At 34.4% G+C, this 19,388-nt stretch overlaps 1 protein-coding gene across 1 annotated transcript in view; it reads right to left on the bottom strand.

The window, feature by feature from the left end:
* The window catches only part of LOC128552042 (E3 ubiquitin-protein ligase rnf213-alpha-like), a gene marked incomplete at both ends in the record, with an annotated part of 66,050 nt that extends 46,741 nt beyond the window's left edge, over positions 1-19,309 (bottom strand). The window contains 13 exon segments of the mRNA XM_053533041.1: positions 1,655-1,811; positions 4,062-4,341; positions 4,588-4,879; positions 5,145-5,432; positions 8,214-8,400; positions 10,223-10,327; positions 11,206-11,313; positions 12,082-12,352; positions 12,653-12,705; positions 14,402-14,594; positions 15,287-15,532; positions 18,190-18,440; positions 19,002-19,309. Coding sequence (XP_053389016.1) covers positions 1,655-1,811; positions 4,062-4,341; positions 4,588-4,879; positions 5,145-5,432; positions 8,214-8,400; positions 10,223-10,327; positions 11,206-11,313; positions 12,082-12,352; positions 12,653-12,705; positions 14,402-14,594; positions 15,287-15,532; positions 18,190-18,440; positions 19,002-19,309 — 2,739 coding nt within the window.
* Between the last annotated feature and the right edge of the window lie 79 nt (positions 19,310-19,388).

Here is a 19,388-nt window from a genome sequence, read left to right on the forward strand (position 1 = left end):
TAGCACTGGTCTTTGATTATGTGCATTGGTTAAATTAACTTGATAGCTGTTAATATATATCGAAAACACTGTCATAATTTAAAATAATAATATTATTTCTGAAACAGTATGTTATATTGATACAATGCTAATTTTAGTTATTTTTTTGTAACGTAACACTACAGTGTCATACATTGCATATACAGAAGCCGTATTAAATCAATAGTCCTACATTTGATCTTGATTTAATTGTGTTCTAGTCATATGAAAAATATATTGAAATGATATATACAGAAACTTTAACTGCATGTGTTTTCCTTCTTTTGGCCGCCATATTTGCCGCCATCTTGTTTCTAGGTAAATGCTCAATGGTGCCACTTTCGCATCAACCCGATATATTATCTACAACGTTATACCTACACGAAAATGCAATAACCTTTTGTATAATAACCAACGGAAGGTCCAACTTGGATTCTGTCAGATTATAATCAAAGGCCTGAAGGGCCTGAGTCGGCTAATGATTGATGTACTGACAGTATAGTCTACCAGTTTCAGTTTGTTTTTAGTTTTTTTCATAAAATTTCATAACACAGCTCGATATTTACCCAAAATATTATATCCGGATACGATTACACTTTTCTCCAGTTTCAACAATATATTTTACAAATTGTGATCATACGAAGACATTTAGCAACAATTGGCAGTATCTGACATTGAAGTTTACGGTTAAATTACCTCTTATTTAAATCTTTTCATAAAAAGTTGTTTCGTTTCGTGAAAGCAGCCAAATATAGACGATCTACTTTCGATTTCAAAAACTACAAGAAAATATAATTTAATGTTTCGCCGATTTGTTTATTTCTCGAAAAATAAGAATTAAAATCATTTTTAATATCTGTAGTAACTAAACAAACCAGTAAGAGCTTCTTCTTCCGATAATTTATCCGTTTACTGACTGCAAAATTCAACCCACGCAAAGTTTATAGAAATCATACGATGCGTGTATACGTTCAATATGGGAGAATTAAGGCTGATCGGCTATGTTACCTAACGCATCCAGACGATTCAGATTTTGTTTTTAAAAAAGCATTGTGTGCATTTCTGTAATTTAATATACGTTTTTATACGCTTAGAAATTATTAGACATGCGTATTTGCATTATTTCTATACGTAATTTACGCTAATACGCATCTTATCTGGAGCCCTGTGGAACTATTTTTTGTCTTTCGCTGGATGTTACGCAAGCTTTGTAAGCCTGCGCAATTCATAAAATGCACATTTATGCTTAATGAGTTACATTCGAGTATTGCACAATTACAAGTCATAAATATGACAGATTACATCGTATATTGGTCATAGCAAAGGGAATTCACACAACTTAACTTCATTCATGCAGTGAACTGTTTGAAGTTTGAGAAATCTTATGGAACTACATCCCTTCACTGTGTTATTTGGTCCATTTAGAGAATCGCTGAACAGCAAGGACTCGTCAAAACGCTTTCAGCGTTTAGCCGACTCAATTATATATAAAGAACTTACAAACGCTGCGTTACATAGTTAATCTCACGACAGTTTGGCAGGTCATTTCGGTGTGTATGATGCACTGCCTTTATAAGTAGAGTTAAGAAACGGACGCGTTTTGTTACAGTCAAATAGTCAGATATTTTTTACTTACAATCTCCCATTGATTTCCTCAACCACACCACAAGATCAGAGCATTTAGAAAATGCCTGTAAACAAGCATGTTGCTCTTGTGTTATGTCTGCAAGCAAACTGCATTTTTCATAAAAGTCATCAGTCAATGTTGCCACATCTAACTTGTCGAGTTCAATCTGAAACGAAGTTATATCAGTTTCAAGAGTTGTGATTTTAAAACGTACACCGATCACTTAAAATATATTTTTCTTATATAAACACAGACAAATAAAAATATGAGTTTAGCAAAGCTCTATCTTATCATAAGCATTTTACCGCACAAACAATGTCAATGGCAACAAATCATAACATAGCATGTGAAGTTAGGGAGCTAGATTTATTTTGTAAACACAAGTAGTCTTTACGATAATACACTGTAATACAGTTTGAAACTTTGATAAATGTCAATAATTGAATTCGTTTTTTTTTTGTATTTTTAGCTCGACTATCCGAAGAATAGTCTAGCTATTCTACTCACCCTGGCGTCGGCGTCGGCGTCACACCTTGGTTAAAGTTTTGCATGCAAGTACATATGGCTATCGTTTAAAGGCATATAGCTTTGAAACTTATTTTTTCATTCTAGGTCAATTACCAACCTAACTGGGTCAAGTTCCATAATTCTGAGACGTATTTTGGCCAAATTATGCCCACTTTTGGACTTAGAAAATCCTTGTTAAAGTTCTCCATGCAAGTTACTATCTCCTAAACTAATGTAGATATTGAATTGAAACTTCACATGTGTCTTTGGAGTTACAAAACTAGGTGATAGCATCAAGTCCCATAACTCTGACATGCATTGTGGTCAAATTATGTCCCCTTTTGGACTTAGAAAATCCTAGTTAAAGTTTTTTTGCGTGCAAGAACATATGGCTATCATTTAAAGGCATATAGCTTTGAAATTTATTTTTTTTCTTTTTCTAGGTCAATTACCAACCTCACTGGGCTAAGTCCCATAACTCTGACATGTATTTTGGGCAAATTATGCCCCGTTTTGGACTCAGAAAATCCTGGTTAAAGTTTTACATGCAAGTTGTTATCTCTAAAACTAACGCAGATATTGAATTGAAACTTCATATGTGTCTTTGGGGTTATGAAACTAGGTGATAGCATCATGTCCCATAACTCAGACATGCATTTTGGCCAAATTATGCCCCCTTTTGGACTTAGAAATTCCTGGTTAAAGTTTTGCGTGCAAGTTACTATCTGTAAAACAAATGCAGACATTAAACTGAAACTTCACATGTGTCTTCGGGGTTATAAAACTAGTTGACTGAATCAAGTCCCATAACCCTGACATGCATTTTGGCCAAATCATGTCCCCTTTTGAACTTAAAACTTCTGGTTAAAGTTTTGCATGCAAGTTACTCCAAAACTAATGCAGATACTGGATTGAAACTCTATAGATATTTTAACATTTATGGTAATATTCCTGCTTCTGGGATAACGGTTCGAATAGTCGAGCACTGGCTGTCTTACGGACAGCTCCTGTTATACATATGTATATATTTATTATAATGTCGCTTTATGTGTAACTATTACAACATCCCTTAAATTGCCTTTCTTATAGTGACTATGTCCAGAATGTTAAAGCAACAGTCACTAAAAATCTGAACTCGCACCGTTATGTTGTGTTTTTTCTGTGCCTACAGAGAATCGAATCTAGGTCAAAGAAAGCTTACCCTTCAAGAGCATAAACGTTAAAGGTTACTTTATTTTAGGTACTTTTACTGATAAACAATCATTTTTGAATAGCTTATATCAAAATATCCTCATAAATATTTGTTTCATTATTGTACAAATAAATCATCTAGTGTTTCTTTTCGCTCTCAGAAAATGGTTTTGCATTTTATTTCGACATTTTACATGGTTGATTTAAAACGCAGTGCATGCGAATGACACGTTCTTAACGGTCGCACATGGCTGCTGCCAGAGGCATCCCCTTAAATAGTTAAATTACCTAGACTAAGTGTAGCAATTATATCGAATGGTAACTTTGGTTACTTTGACCGTTGCAATATTAAATAAAATTCATATTGCGAGTCAAACATGAGTAGTTTTATTGATTGTTTAGTTGTTTTTTACTGAATCAGAGATATCTAAAAGTATGGTTCAAACTTTCGTCATTCGCTGAATAAACACGACACTCTAATTCAGACTAGACTAGACAAATTAAAATCATGACCCAAACATTACAGACAGCCGCAAAAAAATAACCGGAATATATAGTATATAGCACTTCGATTATCAAATCATAATATGAATTTGCCATATACCAACTTAGAAATGTAACAAAGCAAGATGTAATTTTTTATCAATTCTGTTTAACATTTTTTCAAATAATACATTTGTTATTCAATTTTATGAAACAAATAAAAAGTAAAGCTTACCTTACATATATCTTCGGTCGATCCGAAGTCACCATGTAGATCGTAAGTATCCTTGATAATCATCAAAGTCATTGCAACTTTCCTCATGAACACAACATGTCTGTAATTCTTTATCTGTCTTACTAAGATCTGAATCTTGGAGACATCCGCTTGGTCACATATAGTTGCTAATTCCGTTTGCAGATTCTCAAAATTGTTTGGATACAACATGCCAATTTCCGTTTCGAGCTCAGTAAACGAAATCGTATTATGAACAATATCTAGGGAAATTCGTCTCATCCTGTTAAAAAAGCTTTAATTTTTAGTATTTGCCTAGTCTAAAATTCTCTAAATTATATTTCAGTCACACCGACACAATTCAAATGGCGACTTTCTCCACTGGAAACGGAAAACCCCAAGTACCGTTCAGAGCGTTATATATCAGACATTTTACATTTTATAACATAACTCATTTAAAAAGTAAAATCAAACATACCCTCTTTTAAATAATATTTTAAGCACAGGGTGTTATCTTATAGAGAGTTACCTTTCTAACACTGGAACCACAACGGCCTGATAAATATCCGTTAGGGTGAGAACTTTCTCATGTTCTTGCTTTGAGCATTCTCTCTCCCAAAGTTTCTTGAAGAAGAGACTTTCTTTATATCTATGTAGGCATGTTAATGCTTTTCTAATGTCTTTGTTAACTTCAAACCGGACTAGCTTTATTTCGCTGTTTTCGTCAGAGAAAGTCTGTATTGGTGCAACAACTATGACATCACTAAGTTTGCTCTCAGTTAAGTTTGCTTTTAACTGTTCATCAAGCTCTTTAAGATCGACTAAAATATATAAAACTTACAAAATGTATAAACAACAAATGATATTAAATACGTGTGGTGCTACTAATAATCCATTTATTGCAAAACTAAAGATTTCCGAGAGTCAAAAGTATATGTAATTACAACTCCTTTCAAATCTGCTTTATCAATCTATTCAATGTTCTTAAAATATTCAGCATTTATATAAATTCAAATTAATATTAGTAATAGCCGAATCTTAAATGATATCTGTTTGATTTCCAAAAAAAAAATCATAAATACTTACCGGCTTCGAGAGAACTGCAAAATGATTTCAAATTTTGCAGGTCGTCTAAAGTGTCATTGAGCAAACATTTCTCTCTCAATCGCACTGATATCGCTTTTGCAACAGATGGATTGTCTTTAAATTTGGTGAATTCCAGGAGATCAAGAAATCGTTTCGTGTTTTCCAACACAAACGTCATTTCCCCAATCAATATAGACCCAGAAATTATTCTTTCTGCGCTACTTTCTAGAACGTTTGTGATGTTTGTCAGGATGTCCCGGTCTTGTTGCTCATTTATATCGTATGGATCTGCAACAAGCAGAAATTCTTGCTTTATCACTTTATTTTACAAAAAATTTGCTAGTTTGAAGGGTCTCCTTTCTACATGACAGCTAATGACGTTATTGTTCAACTAAAAATTTGATAGAATTAGATAGACTATGTAAGTTTTTATAAGGGCCTGGGTCACTGACACCAGACCAGAACAAAATGCCATTGTACACGTAATACATTACCACTAGGTACACAGAGACAACCGTGATCATGAAAAAGAACTTCATCAATGGCGCATATCTCAGCGAAAACGTACGGTCTATGTATATTGAACAATCAATCGATACTTTATCTTCCATCGTGCACCAATCACATTTTCTCATTATTTCTTATCACAGTTAATAAGGACTTGGTGTTGTTCTTGTCTTGTCAACGTTACAGGACAATTTACATAAAGTTCCATAACTAAGAAATAATAATTATGTAAAAGAACTTTGTTTTAATATATTTAAACACATTTAACCGGTTATAAGCCACGTAAAATAATTCACTCGTCTACGTACTCGAGAAAGTATCTGATCTGAAAGAATAACCGATGGTAAAATTATTTTTATCTTTTACGTAGAAAATGTAGCATATAATAATTCTACCGTTAACATTTAAAAGCTTTATGGGTCTCCAGTTCTTTAAGTTTTCACTTTCGTCTTTCTGTACAAAAAAGTACTACATATTTATATAGCAAATTCTATAAGGCACTTTCCGTTAAAATTTGATGACCTTTTCCCACGAACTTAATTTTGTTGGAAAAAAAATGTTACTGAACTGTCTAAATGTACGGCTCTTGCGATAATGAGAAAAAACACTTGAGGGTGTGTTATTTGGGCTAACCCCGAAGTAACTGTGCAAACTTTGCGATGGCAACCACGTTCCCTACCCCTCCCCATCCCCCGCAAAGAAAAACTTGACGGACAAATTACGTCTCTAGATATAACCGTTCAATGCTAAACCCTTTATATATCTGTAGCGAGGAGCGTGCTATAGAGCACTGGTAACTTTACAAATATTTCAGCGTTAGGCGCTTTCGCTTTGAATTCTAGCAATTCGTATTTCGTTTTGATCAGCTCACAACCCGTGATCGTTGATAATTTTGGAGATAAAGAACCGTTACTTAGAAGTGACAACAGATTATGATGTAATTAACTGTGGACAGTGGTATCCAAGTCAAATTAAAAATACCCGATTTGCGACAAAAGTTGGACTAAAATTATTCATCCTTATATTTTACAGGTTGTTATCAATCTTGGAGGATGTATTTGAATCTTATATGCATTTGCGTACAGTTGTAATAACATGTTTTCATTTCTCAGAAAAATAGTGTTGCGTTTAACCGTTTTAATCGGCATCTATTATTATTTTATCATTTTTTCTAGTCTAAGTAGATAAACATTTAACTACGATATTTTGTTCCAGACTGTCCAGAGGCTAATATTTTTGTTATCCCCCCGCCGAATGCGGAGTGATATAGTTTTGGTGTTGTCCGTCTTTCGTCCGTCCGTCCGGAGCCATATCTAGGAAGTGGTTTGGAATATTTAAATAAAACTTCATACACATGTTTACCACTATAGGGAAATGCGGCACGTCTAGTTTCAGTCAGATTGCCCAAGTAAGACCAGTGTTACGGTCCTTAGTAGTTTCTAGTGTTAACTATATAGGGTGTTCTAACTATGGCAATTTCTGCTTCATAACTTGTGTCAGATCTTGCCTAGAACTATGAAACTTAAACTGACTAGATCACTATGGGCCCTGGACACACACCCTCCCCCACCCCATCCCTGTCCCACCTAACTTTTTTTTCTTTTTTTCTTTTTTTATAAACCTTTTTAAACCCTCCATGAATATTTATCAACATGCAAAGCTGTACCCTCCCCCCACCTCGCTCCTCCACCCCAATCATGCAGTCCCTTCCCCCCCCCCCCCTCCCCTCTCCCCAAACCTTTTTTTTTCATGTTTTATTTTCCATGAATATTTATTATCAACATGTGAAGTGTTGTTTCATTACCCCCACCCCCACCCCATCCGCCCCGCCCCTATCCCCCCCCCAAAAAAAAAATCATTCCTTTTCTTTAAATTTTTCAAACCTTCCATAAATATTTATTGTAACCCTCCCCCACATTTTCATTCCTTTTTTAATTTTTCAAACCTTCCATCAATATTTTTCAACATGTGAATGTGTAACCCCTCCCCCTCATCTCTCCCCCCCCCCCCCCCCCCACCCCCACCCACGTTCAAGATTTCTTACTTGATTGTGCTCTGTACAGGACATCTGTTCTTTTAAGTTCAAAATTAATGATATTATTTTGCCTCTTGGTAACATCCTTAACAACAAACCCATTCGGCGGGAGATACCAATTCATCGAATTTGCATGTTTTACTTAAAATATGTCTGGCTATCTATAATTAATGCGGGACATTGCTCCTGATGTTGAAAAGCAAACTGTAAAAGGTTTGCATGCCCATTTTTCCCCCAAACAGTTTCATGAAAGTAGGCTTTTCTCTGTATTAAAAAAGAAATAAACAAAGGTGTTCTTCATATGTTTATATGAGTTTATATAATTTTTTATTACATGTATATGTCTGCGTTAACGTAAACAGCCTATATACCTACTTCACTACGTTTATGATGGACGACTATGTTCAAGCTATAAAACCCGATGAAATATAGAAATATAGCTGAATGTAAATTGGGAATTGTTTAGTAGATAAACTTCGCGCATTGAAAACACGAAGTAGAATACAATGTACGTATACTTAACTAACCTAGGATTGACAGGAACAAAGGCAAATTTGCCCAGTTACAAAGCACCTTCAAGTCCATTTTGCCATCATGTCTGTTGCAAACATTTTGCCATTGCGCGTTAAAAGTTCGAAGCATAAGCTGTCGTAGTTGATAACGTTCTGTTTCAGACAAGTTTTTCATCACCAAACACGAAGTACTTCCCAAAACCTGTCAAAGCAATAAAGCCTATTGTTTTAGATAATAACTTACTTTTAAACCTTATGATACTGATACAAATATTGGATCGTTCTGTGTTTTTTGTTGTTGTTTTTTTGTCAATTTATCACAGTACGATTGAAAGGAATTTGTTTTATGAGACGTATATAAATAAGTGTACTGAAACAACACACCGTTTGTTCATTTTGCAATACCATTATTATCATTATAGATCACATGTTTAAACCACGTTGTTTAAAAATGAACGACTGAAACGTTTCAGTGACATTACACATGAAACTTGCAGCCTGCGTTTTAATGGGGATACATTTGTATTAAGCCTAAGAATACCTAAGTTTTAATTTATTAAACTTGCATCGATTCGAGGACACCTTCAAATTACTTTTTACAGCTTATCAACACCAGGGGTTGTATATCCATGATAATTTAGCTTCTGGTTATGCTTTCAAACAAGTATGGTATATTTCCCTTCAGTGATTCAGAGGAAGTATCAGCTTAAAAGTAATAATTGAATTTGAAAAGTGTTTAAAAGGCTTGTTGAAAGCAGATGATTTATTGCATGTTTTTACTACGGAAAAATATAATTCTTATTTTGATGAAGTATTTGTAAAATATCTAAGAAAGTTAATTGAAAGAGCATACACTGCGAAAATCGAAAGGCACGGTGCATGTTTTGTGACTGGCCCCTCTGCAATTAATATGCTTTGGCTAAAATGTGAGAGAGATCTATGCAAATATGCTACAAACCAGGTTCAAAGAAAATCCATTTGCGGTTCATGAAATATATTTTACAGAATAATGTTGATATACGGATGGACGGACGATTCAACAAGTTTATCATAGTCCATCCAATAAAAGATAATTAACCATCAAGCCAATTCTGCCAACGGGACTTATGTTTACTTTACTACAGATGTAACACGGCATCAGCTAAGTAAGTAAGATATTACTTTTAGATGTTGCCACTAGATTACAAAGTGTGCCAAATATAATGCTGAAAGAACACAAAATAATTCAGATAAATCATTTAGGAGGACTACGATGACCCTTGGCCTTATTCATTCCCCGGATGACGTATCCTATCTGAAATAGACTTAATTCAACAAACATTCGGACCAGTCCTACTTATAAGTTTAAAAGGTAGAATGTATTAACCAATTTTTCTATTAATTTGACCTAGTTTAATGTATGTTTTGATAACTATAGATGAGTTTCAAACTTAACCTTTATTTTAAAAACAGGCAAACATGCTGACAATGACGATCGTCACCGAGTTTTTAAAATTATATTTATGGAGACAGACATTCGGAAAAAGATAGGATACATGGACTCTAAAGTGTCAAAAATGATTTCCTATTAACATAGTGACCTTGTTTATGACCTCAAATAACCCAATAACATTTTGACTTTCCAGCTTTGATGGTGGAGGAAGACCATAAGAACCCCTCTGTGCATTATTTCATCACGGGCGGGCACCTAGGTAGAACCACCGACCTTCCGTTAGCCAACTGGATGGCTTCCTCCCATGAAAAATTCAAAGCCTCGAGTGAGGCTCAAACCCATATCGGTGAGGGGCGAGTGATTTGAAGTCAGAGACCTTACCTACTCGTTTAGAACTCGCCATGGGTATAACAGACATATGTCTATACAATATATGCACCACATATACTGATAATTAATTTTATTGATCATTTTTGTACATATATCCACGTGAAAGCCATGTGTTTGATTAGATGCCATTGACACTTTCAAAACTGACTATATATGAAAACACTTCACATTGCAACATTTGTATTACATTTGAAATATTTACCTTGCTCACATAAGAAGCCATGAATTTCTGCATAGGCTGTTGGTAAGAATTGATGTTTCTACAATAACAAGAGACGATCTCGTGTCCTCCTGTCTTTGACTGTTTCTGTGGATTTTTTAAGTAAATAAAACTAAAAAATGAACAGTAATATGGACTGACACGAAAATGTATTAACGAAAATAAAATAGCATACTAATATATTGGATAATGCATTCCTCGTTAAACTTAATCAGATATTTGAAATGCTACCTTTAACTAAGTTTGTCTTTGGTATTATGTAAGAAGAAGCTAAACAACAACATGTTCGTATTCCCTTTATATCAAGTGCATGTTGTAAATAGATACGTTTTTTACTTTACATGCTTATATTTTAGAATGAAAAACTCTTTATATCACATACAACATTTCAAAAAGAGCATGGCAGTCCTAAATCACAGTCCAGACTATAACAGCTCATCAAAGAGAGATAACAAGAAACATTTCCACCGAATTACTTTGAAAACTGGATTTTTTTAAAAGTTTTCCGCATAGTTAGAACTAGACCCAGCCAGCAGACAATGTCTGATATTAGCATGATCTAAACAGTTCTACTGGAATGTCACCCAAGAAACATTACTGTGATACTTTGTAGTGGACCAAAGGTTTATAATAAGGAAACTCTTCTACTTTAGCAGTTAAGCTCTGACAGCCATGTTTTTGACAAACTGGATTAACATGAACACCTTAGTAGATCGGCACCCAAGAAACATTTATGTGAACTTACTTAAAAACTGAGCAGGCATTTTCAGATTCTTTAAGTTCCCACTAAACTATTATAAAGAAAAGTGACCACACCCCCTGTAGGTCAGTGTACTTGCGCCGCTCACCTTGTATTTCGTGCGTTCTGGTCAGCTAACAATATATGTCCAACAGTTGAAGAATTTTCATCATACATGAGATCACAACAGATATAATACTCAAAACAAACGTGTACGTATACTCACCAACATTTCTTCCATTCTTCCTTCAAGGGCTTCACACAATGTCTTATTCCACCGCTTCTTTACATCTCCATCTGGGAAATTTCCTGGATACAGCATTCTGTCCCACAACTGTGAATATTCGTGATTTTATAAAAACTGATGTCAAATTTATCGAAACTACCATTCGAGTTATATTGAGTATTTGTTACATTCATAGAATACACACCCTTGATATTGCTTTCCTTACAAATATATTTGCTAGCTGTATAAATAAAACAAGAGATATAAGCGACCAGATTCTAAAATAGGCGCATACGTTAATCAACACAATAATTTCAATAAGCCTCAAAGATGCAAAGGATAACTGAATTATTGTTCAAGGTTTTCTTTTCAAATGTCTGTCAAGTCTTGAAATGATAAACAAGCAATGAAATGATACATGTATATATTATATAACCAAATAGTTATATATTATATTTTTATCATTAACGTTAATGATATATATAATAGAAGCAATCCTATTTAGAAATGAATAGCAGGCATATACAAAAATCGAAATTCCTAGTCATCACCTACTCACATAAATGTGAAACTTGAACCGTTTATAATTGCAGAAGAGTCTTGGCGAAAATTTTCTACCTTTGGTAAAGAATTAAACATAAAGTACGTGTATTAATAAGGCATAAAACTGAACGACTCTTTAATTGATAGTAACTGCACAAAATGTAACATAATTAATGTAGTTCTACCATAGTTTGGAGTTTGTCTAGTATGTATAAACATTATGATTGAGTCATGAGAAAACTAGTCATGACAATAATATATTTATTATTTAATAGAACAAAATAATCTTGATCACGAGGTGCTTAATCTAAAAATATGCTAAAAACCATTTACATCAATCTGACGTCCGAATGTGTACATCTTGCGTGTATCAAGTTCATGTATAACAAGGCTAACAATTTCCTCTAACGAAATTGGCAAGGATTCGATCTCATCTATTCCTGTCCTGTCCAAAACAGCTTTGTCATAGAACGCCATGCAGTAAAGATATATTTTTATGCCGTACTCTGTTTGCAGCCATTTGTCAATCCCAGGCGTAGACAATGCAACAATCAACATATCTTTTGCTATTGAAACTTTCATGTGCAAGCGCTTGCAGTCAGATCTATGAAAAATACAATATGATGTAGCAATTTCTGGGATCTCGAATGAATACTGTTCATTTACACATGCTGCCAGCTGCTTGTTTAAAATTATGAAAGTGATTTGTTATATAATTGTTTATTGTATTAAGCTTTTATGTTACTAACTTAGATATAGCTATATTCGAATCTTTAGAAGAATGTTTCCCGAGTTTGATAAAAATTCGCTGTTTAGATTCAATCCATGCAAATAAAAGCAACTTCCAGAATACTATCGCTGATGCCTGTGCTGAAATTATAAATTTCTGTGTAATCTAACTTACTCCATCTCTTGAAACTGAACTTGATTCAGTAGTTCGTCGAGACATTTTGTAACCTGAAAGTAATATATTAGGGCGTCAAAAACATATTACACGTAACATATAATTATATTATGATATATAGCCATCATAAGTTATTTAGCTCCTATATCGAATCAATAAGCTTTGTTTTGGATTTAGATTTTGTTTTTCAATAAATGTTTTATATCTTCTCATCATTTGCTGAATACTGGACTTACACCGTAGTCAAGGTTATTCAAAGGACCCCAAAGATTTCCTTTTTTATGACTTGTAACTGTATTCTTAGCGACAATTATACTGCCGCCTCGATAAACTGGCCACATCTTTCACATTACTTAATTAAGGGATTTCTATGGTCGACTGGTTAAGGTCGCTGGCTTCAAATCACTTGCCCCTTGCCAATATGGGTCCTAAAAACCATTTACATCAATTCTGACGTCCGAATGTGTACATCTTGCGTGTATCAAGTTCATGTATAACAAGGCTAGCAATTTCCTCTAACGAATCTGTTAAACTTGTAGCTCGTAACACAGGGTCAACTAACCTAATCTGATGATTCTGTTCATAAATAGTTTGCGAGCTGTTAGATTACTAGTTTATAAATATTTCTCAATATTCTGATAAAAAAGAAACAAATATAGATACGTCCCATTGGCTATGCAGCACTTTCTAAACATGGGGTAAATTGTATCAGCATTTTATCCGAATGACGTATTACGCTGAAAATGTAGTACTGTAAAATGCGAATTATTTGCGTTGTTAGAATCGAAATAATAGATATGTTCCAATAATCCTATCAGTTAATAAAATATGGGCAGGAGTTAGTATCCGTAATAATTAAATCACGAGTGCGTAGCATTTATTATTTCTTAAGGTATTAGACCCGTAACAGAGTACCTCCTTTTTGAAGAGTATTCATTTCCTACAAAAAACTACTATGACTGAAATTTTCCAGGGGGCGTAGGTTCAAGCCCCACTGGGACCAATTTTTTTCCTTATTTTCCTATTTTCCTAGTCAGTTTTTACTATTTTCAAGACTTATTATTGATTTATTGTACAAAAGTGGAAATTTTTTATTTGATAAGTAATTGCTTGCTGTTCAAAGTGAATTTACCTCTGAAACAAAAGGGGGCAGAGTTAGACATCTTTAAAAATACTGAGTTACATGTACATGCGGTAAAAGTTCTCTATTTTCCCTTTCCTCTTCAGATTACATATTGTGAAAGAAATGTAGGTAGGTTTTACTTCTGCCCTAAGATTATTTTTGAATGAAGTGAGCAAAATTCCAAACAGTCCCACTACGGACTCAACCATAATTTTTCAATGTTGGAGTTAGAATTCTGTCTCATTAAATCCGTTTACTTGAGACACCCTAGAAAAAAATGATATTGGCAGTTTTATTTTGTGTTTTATTATTGATTACCAATAGTTTGGTGTTTCTTTTATTAAAATTAATGGTATAATGAATTCTCTGCAAACGTTCTGAACAGTGGCCATCACTTTGCAATTTGTATCTACTTCAGCTCGAGGAAATACCATAAATTATACAAAATTTATAAAAAACGGCACGGTAAAAGTTGTTTAAAATTTGCAACACAATGCAAAACACAGTCACCTTTAAGAATATACCTAGCAAATACCATTTTTAAACATTACTATTAGGGGTCCAATACCTTAAATGAACATTTAACCATCTATAAATATTAGCTAGATTACAGAAACACTTGTTACTTTCGTAGATGTCTCCCGCTCTGAAACCATGAAGAAATACATCGCCGCAAAAAACACCTCATGGGGTATCATAGTGGTGTCTTTTATCAACTCTCTAATTTCATTCAATGTAAGGGAAGCCACTATACTTCTAGGAAGATAGTAATCTGCAGTAAACAAGCCCCTCATCTTCCGGATGATTGTTTGTGGAGGACTATAAACATAATAACCAGTTAATGACTTTAGACAATAGTAACTACTAGTATAAATCAAAGAGAACAAATAGTATTGAAAACTGGTAATGGAATATCAAATTATGTTCTTGTCGTTTTCTCAACATGAAGCTATCGTCTCTGCCTCATTATTGATGTGCAGTAACAATAGTTTCGCGCTGCAGAGACGACATGTCTTTCACTTGCAAAATACTTAAGCTATCAATAGACTTGCAAACGGTCAATTCTACAATCATATAAAAAAGCAAGTACATGGATTGGTCAGAAAAAGTATTTATATAATTTGTTCGAATACGCCTCAAAATCATACTTACTATTTTTGTTTTCCTAATCAAATTAATTGGCATTAGGAATTTAGGGGCTTGTTCATGGTACCTTAAGTATGTTCGTCAAAGGCGCAAATACGTTTAGCATACATGCACAATCGTCTGAGATTTAGCATCAAAACTGCCAAACGTTTAAACAACGTATATGTTTTATCCTTTCTACACATGGATGCGAGCTAGCCCTATTGCAAGTAAATATATTCTGCGACCGATATCTTATTTATCAAATAATATACAGACTTTTATAAAACACTTATCAGAAAAACTGCTTAATTAGTTATAACCATTTAAGGTTTTTCTAAATATAAAATACGTCACCATATAATAAATTTTAAACTAAAACATACATTTTTGGTCGGTGCTGATTGAACATAAATCTGTTCTTTATTTTTTCAAAGTCCTCTGTAATCATGAGTCCCCACCAGTATGGCTTCACTGCCGCATGATTCACATTTAGTGAGACTTCTTCAAAAGGAGCACATGTTCCAGACAGGAAGTGAAGTACTGGCAACAGGTACCACCAACTTGGATCTTTCGATACTTGGGAGGTCATCTCGAATACAAAAAGAACCAATTCATTTTTCAGTTCATCTCTAAAAAAGTATTTGTAACAGAGTTACTACCAACGACCCCCGCCTAGGAACATTTTTCACAAAACATACTGCATGCCAGGACAAGATCTTCTTCTAAGTCAGGGTACAACAGACAAACAATTTATATAAATCATGACTATATATCATATAATTCATGAAGAAGTTATGTAGTTGAAAATATCTGGAAATCTATAACTGGTGAAAGATTTTAAATATTAAGATCTGTTTTCTAAGACTGTAATGAGATTGGTTTGCATTCTGCAAGACTACAATTGTTAAACAGCTTTTATATCTGCCAGTACCAGTCATTTTACATGTATTGTACTTTATCATAAAAAGGGAAGTTATTTCATGTACCAACAAAAAAAAAAAGAAAGTTAACTTGGGTGCCTGTGACCTTGACCTTAGCACATGACACATTGTCTTGTAACGGTGAACATTTATGCCACGGTATTTAGATATACAGCCATGCCTAAAAAGGGTACATACTAGATAAAAGATACCAAAACTGTATCATGTGCAAAGGTGACCTTGACCTTGAGCTAGAGTTCTGAATCTTACATGCAAGTTATTTTCTTATGGTGACTGTTTGTGTCAAGTTACTTGAATATCCATCCATGCTAAGTAAAGTTACTGACCAGACCAAAAACAAACCTATCATCTTTGACCTCCTAGTGTGGCCTGTACTTTTGAGACAGGGTCCTGGGTCTTGCACATGACATATTGTCTCATTATTTGGAACACCTGTGGCAAGCGATTTTAAAATTCCTTGATAAATCGAAGTGTTATGACCTCCAAGTATGACCTTGACCTTGGAGTTAGCGGTCTGGGTCTTGAACATGACACAATGAGTCTGATAATGTGGCTTTTCTAGATATATCTTTTAATTTGCAGGTATTCATATTCAGAATGAACTAATTACTGTCACTTACAATAATATTTATAATAATTTAACAACATAGTACTGAAGTTGAAAAAGCTTGCTACAGAATGCCAAAGACTGACAATATAATATCTTTTATTATTACTAATGACTTAACGTTTTATATTGCAGTTTTCACTATTAGAGGAGATGAAACATATTGTAGCAAAAAAATCAAACATGGCAGAAACAAACTGTATATTAGAACAATACCAACAACTAAATCTAATTAAATTAAAACTTTTATTGGGTAAAATGAACATTTGTTGATGAATTTAAAAAAATCCTCCAGAACAATCATTCTTTTAGCTGGTAATACTATTACACTGTTGAAGTGAACATTTTCTATCTCTATTTGATATTAATGCTGTTAAATTTCATTATATAAATTGTGAAAATAATGGCAATATCTTTCTCTAATATTGACAACATTGTCCGTGTTTTGGTTCCCTAGATAATGATGCTATAGATGATACTAGAGTCAACTTTGGTGATGATAATCTTGCCAACAGTTAATTAGTAGGATTTCTGCTTCTACTAAAAACCCTATCAACCTTGACCTTTAAGCATATTGTCTTATTATGGGGTACATGTGTGCCAAGCTATATTAAAATTCCTTTAAGGATTGTCGAGTTACAAACCAGATAAGAAAAAAAGTCCTGTTGGCCTTTGACCTCCAAGTGTGACTTTGGCCTTTCAGCTAAGGGTCCGTGTTTTGCGCATGACATGTTGTTTCATCTAGGGGAATATTTATGCCGACTGATATTTAAATCCCGTTTTGCATCACAAAGTTATGGACCGGACACGTCGTCTGATTATGGGGAACATTTATATATTTTGTAATCCCTTGATGGATGGGTTAGAGTCGTTGACTTCAAACCATTTGCCCCTCATCGATGTGGGTTCGAAACCTCATTTGGGGCGTAGAATTCTTCACGTGAGGAAGCCATCCAGCTGGCTTACGGAAGGTCGGTGGTTCTACCCAGGTGCCCGCTCGTGATGAAATTATGCACGGAGGGGCACCTGGGGTCTTCCTCCACCATTAAAGCTGGAAAGTCGCCATATGACCTAAAATTGTGTCGGTGCGACGTTAAACCCAACAAAATAAAATAAATTGATGGATGACTGAGTTTTGGACCGGACACGAAGAAAACCCTGTTCATGCCATGTTAACATTTGACTGCCAAGTGTGACCTTGACCTCTGAGCTAGTGGTTTGAAGGTTTTGCATGACACATTGTCTTATTGTGGGGTACATTTGTGCTAAGTAATATTTAAATACCTTTATGGATGACAGAGATATGGACCGAAAAGGACAATAGCCCTATTGACTTTGACCTATAAGTGTGACCTTGACCTTTGAGTTAGGGGTAGGATTTTGCGCATGAAATGTTTTCTTATCATGAGGAATATGTGTGCCAAGTAATATCAAAATCCCTTGATGAGTTATGGACCCGACACGAAACACACCCTGTCCATGCCATGTTAACATTTGACTGCCAAGTGTGACTTAGACCTTTGAGCTAGGGGTTCGGGTTTTGCGCATGACACATCGTCTTATCATGGGAAACATTTGTGCCAAGTAATATCTAAGTATCTTGATGAATGAGTTATGGTCCGGACACGAAACTGCGGACGGACCGACAGACAAATGGACGGAATGACGGACGGAAAAGCGCAATCCTATAGTCCCCGAAACTAGCTTTCAACCAGTAGGGGATTAATAAACACATTACCTCTCCTTATTTGAAAAGTGCTGAAGTAACACATCATATTCCCTGACACGTTTTTTGCTTCCATCGGAGTGAACAAGGAAGCATGAACAAAGAAACTGCAAGGCTTGTTCGTCTGTTTTTGCACAAGTTAATTGTCGGATGTAGAGCATAACAATAGATAGACATGTTTTCCTTTTAATGTCCTCATCACTACTTCCATCTTGCAAGGATTTGTAGCAATCTGTGAAAGTTTTCCAGAGTGTCTGGTTGACCTAAACATTAGACAATAATTTATTTTTACAAATAAATGAAAACCTTTTTTAAAATTTGAACTATGAAAACGGTAAATGTAGATTCCATTATTGTTACATGTAAGTTAATCATTAAAGGATATATGATTGTTTTACAAACAAGATTGGTTTTACTTTGTAAGGGTAAAAAAGAACAGGTCACAGCACTTTATTTTATATGGTATTTTCTCCAACCACTTTTCAGGCATTTCATTGTATATTTTGCATTCAGTTGAAGGGGAAATTCCGGCCAAAAATAAGGGTCGATTTTTTTTCGCAACAAGTAGACTCTCAATGCTGAGATGAAACATTATTACCCATATTTTGATGATTAAGCATTTATTCTGGGCACAAAGGTTGTTTAAAAGAAATGTTTAAGGAAACATTTTTCAAACTGGTGGATATCCTGAATGAAACGTTCGTACATCCTTAGAACATCTTTTATGTTTCGTTCAAAGAGAAGACAAATGAGAGTCTCCATTTAACAAATCGTGTTCTGATCAACTCATAGCAAACATTTAATTATCAATTTATTTTATTCACCTGTTGTCGAATAGTGCGCCAGTTCTTTCCAAATGAGTAAATATTTTCTGTACAAATCAAAAGCTGATAGCTCATGTTTTTCATCATGTCTATTAAATGAGGCATTTGGTACATTTTAGACCACATATTTGCGATTTGACCTCCAAATACCCTAAGAACGATTTCAGGATCCTTGTCACGTTCTGTTACATTCGTTCCGATTACATATTCGTAACCACTTTTTAAGCTTTTTATTATTCCTCCTGCCTCTTTAGGTTTCTTTGGCTTTGTCTTTTTGTAGATGAATCCATCATATTGATGCCAGTACCCTACATGATAAAAATGATCATCAATCAAAATGAAATGGTAGTAACAGAAAGCATCATCGCTAATTATGCAGGTCGATGT

Source organism: Mercenaria mercenaria, unplaced genomic scaffold, assembly GCF_021730395.1.
Source record: "Mercenaria mercenaria strain notata unplaced genomic scaffold, MADL_Memer_1 contig_1973, whole genome shotgun sequence".
Taxonomy (NCBI): Eukaryota; Metazoa; Mollusca; class Bivalvia; order Venerida; family Veneridae; genus Mercenaria; species Mercenaria mercenaria.